Source organism: Gekko japonicus, unplaced genomic scaffold (genome assembly GCF_001447785.1).
Source record: "Gekko japonicus isolate JY-2015 unplaced genomic scaffold, Gekko_japonicus_V1.1 scaffold444, whole genome shotgun sequence".
Taxonomy (NCBI): Eukaryota; Metazoa; Chordata; class Lepidosauria; order Squamata; family Gekkonidae; genus Gekko; species Gekko japonicus.
The window spans coordinates 1,099,728-1,103,058 of NW_015169786.1; the positions used below are offsets into that span (position 1 = coordinate 1,099,728).

Genomic DNA, 3,331 nt, shown 5'->3' on the forward strand with positions numbered 1-3,331 from the left:
TGTTTGGTAAGAACTGGAGTGATCCAAATCAATCTAGGAGTCGACCACTGATGACATAATAATAGAAGATGGCCAAGTGTTTCCACAGCTCCAGTCTCACAGTTACATAAGCGATCCGAGTATGGGACTTTAGAAAAGTGACCTGTTAACTCAGCAGTGGGAAGAGAGTTAAGCCTAGCAAGAGTGAAAACTCATCTATAACTAGGTATTTTTAGGGATCTAATATATGGAGGAAGAGATTCCGGAGTAGGAACACCCAAGGTAAGAGTGGAACATACACATCTTGCTCAAGCTAAAGTACTAGCCCGATCAAGATTAATCACCTTTATTCTGGTCTGCTTTAGGGCTTCCTGATAAGTTAAATTATTCCATACTGTTGGAGGAAAGCCCAATAACTCAAGTCTAGCATCTAGATACCTTTCCCAGCTACTTTTGTGGTTGTCCTCCTTTATCAAACATAGAAGGCCACCTTGGGCATTTAGTGCTGAGTAAAGAGCTTTGAGTCTCAGTTTGAAAGCTGCGATCCAGGTTCTAGACTCCAAGGAATATTGGGCAAATTCCACTCTAAGTGCAGTACCAGCCACACATCTAGGAACCCCAGCCATTCTACTCAAAAAAATAGAGAAGTGTACGATCGAGAGATTCAGAAACTGCATTAATCCAAATAGCGACCCCGAATAAAATCTGAAAAGTTACTTTAGCACTGAAAGCTGCTATGGCCATCGGTACATACTGACCCCCCCTTGAAAAGAAATATCTAAGGATAGCGTTTGAGTTTGTTCTAGCAATCTCAGATGCTGCGCTAATATGAGGCTTCCAAGACAGATTGTGACTAAATGTCACTCCCAAATATTTAAATTGGGTTACCTGTTCATACAGATAAATTCTGCATTTTCACAGTGCTGCATTTGTGAGCAGAATGGAGTCTGAAATATATTCTTTGGGAATATTTGTTACTTTTACAGCTCTTGATTTGGTTCCTTATTAATTTAACATTTAGGTAAAGGTAAAGGTTTCCCTTGCTCGAAAGCCAGTCGAATCTGACTCTAGGGATGCAGTGCTCATCTCCATTTCCAAGCCAAAGAGCCAGCACTGTCCGAAGACATTTTTGTGGTCATGTGGCTGGGATGACTAGACGCCAAGGCTGGGATGACTAGACGCCAACACTGTTACTATACTTTAAATGTGGGTGTTTGTGTATATGTATAAATATAGGCACACAGATAGATTTGTCTAAGAAAAGTCATTCACATAGCCATTCAGATGCAAATGCAGGACAACAATAACCAGTTATCAAGCTTTCCACATCCCCCCAGATGTTACGCAAAAAAAACCCAAACAAAAAATCCCTCCTCATGTATCTCAAACATAATTCATCTGCAGATCCAAGCAGGGGGTGAGACTCAACTTTAGTTTATCTCATTACAGCCTGCAGAATTTTGTTTGTTTTAGCAAACAAATTCTGTAAGATGAATCCTGTATAAATAAATATTTTAGTTGCTTACAAGAGGCCATTTCCTCAGGAAGTCTGAAAGCATCACTTCATTTGGCTGTGCCGGAATATTGTCTTTCCTACAATTCTGGCAATCTAGATGTCAGGGAGATAGACACAGGGTTAAAGCTACAGCAACAGAACACAATCAAGTGACATAACTTGGCAGCAATTTTGAGACCATGCACAAGTTTTTTAATCAGCAGAGATAAATATTTAAAACATGATGTTGAGAAAAACCACATAAAATGAGACTGTGGTTGACTGCTGCTACAGATCATTCCCCTTACACAGCTTTCATCAAACAGACGAAGTAATTGCATTCTGTGGTCCGTAAGTGTGAGTTCAACTGTCACATTACTGTTTAGTGTTACATCCAATCATATGTTTCTCATCAGTTTGCTCTGCACTGGCCTTCACTTGTTATGTTTACTAAAGTATTAAAGACTGAAAATGTCAACATTTCACAATGAAAATATAAAATGTATGTCATAAATTTAAATAAAATTTAAATCATAGGCTAAAAGTCCTCAAATCTTCAACTAGTGGGTCATGACCCTCATTTGAGTCATGGCAGAACATAAGGTGGGTCACATCAGCATCAACACAATTTCCCTCCTTCATTCTTAAGGCTCTTTAGTAGGCAGAAAAACAGAAGGAGAGAAAGAAAAGAAAAATTCAAATGGAAAGGAGGGGGGAAGGAATGAGTGTTACAAATAGACAAAAAATTGGTTGCATATTGCCAGTTGGAGTAAAAGGTGGATTCCATGTCTGAAAAGGTTGAAACATACTGCTCTGACTTTGCTTCTTTCTGCAGGTAACTCTTTTCATAACCACCCAACAATGGATTGATTAGCACTATAAACTTCTATAAAGCTCTATTCTCAACACAGGGATGAGATGAGCTATTGTTTTGCCACAATATTCACAAGTGTCGAATTGGATCCCACCCCATGAATTTACATTGGCAGTCCTTGGCAATGATTTTAGCAGTTGGGGACTGCTTGTGTTCCTCTTTGGACATGCTTGAAATTACAGGAAGAGAAGCTTTGCTATGCTGCTACTAAAGGACCATGGAATATGACCAGGTTCAAAGGCAGTCTACTGAAAAATGAAGACAAAGGTCTTCAGCTGAGGCATACAGTTAAGTTTACAGGCAATGAGAGACGTGTTAAATACCGTAGTTTCAAATAGTAAAGAGGCGGGGGGAGAAGGGAGGGAGGGAGAGAGGGAAAGCAAATGAAATATGCAAATAAACTGTTTCACAATTACGGACATGCAGTTTACTGGACATAAACATATTGGGAATCGATTATCAGTCTTTGCTTCTCAGAGTGCACATGCTGAAAGTACATGGTGTAAAATATATACATATGCAGGTTTCACATGTGAAAGTTTTTGTATTTTTCCTGTCTCTAAGCTTCTGGGTAGAGGGAAGTCAGCCAGATATAGCCGATGGCTGTCCTTGGAAATACATTCCCAAAACACTCTGAGAATAAACCAGTGATCATGCAAATTCATAGGGAAGCTGATAACTTTACTCAGAAGAGCTCAAGGTCATTAAAGCTCTCCATTATTTGTTCACATTCTTACATAACTGATTATTATTTAGCTACAAATACACAAAGAGCTGAAGGTCTCTAATACTTACTGTTGGTCTCTGGTGAAGTTTAAAGAAGATGCTTCTTATTAAGAAGTACAAAATCAAAATAGGACCCACGGTAAGTAGGAAATACCAAAAATCAGGAAATACCACGCTACAGACAATTACAAAGTATCTCAAGTAATTCCCCCCCCATTTTTATATATCATTTTTCTATATTTCTTACAAATTATTCA

The 3,331-nt window shown here is 38.8% G+C and overlaps 1 protein-coding gene across 1 annotated transcript in view; it reads right to left on the reverse strand.

The window, feature by feature from the left end:
* LOC107115269 (protoheme IX farnesyltransferase, mitochondrial) overlaps positions 1-2,516 on the reverse strand; it is an 86,000-nt gene extending 83,484 nt beyond the window's left edge. The window contains exons 1-2 of the mRNA XM_015416940.1: positions 2,456-2,516; positions 1,506-1,588 (exon numbers count right to left, since the gene is read on the reverse strand). Coding sequence (XP_015272426.1) covers positions 1,506-1,588; positions 2,456-2,516 — 144 coding nt within the window. The remainder of the gene's footprint in view (positions 1-1,505; positions 1,589-2,455) is intronic.
* Positions 2,517-3,331: the final 815 nt, after the last annotated feature.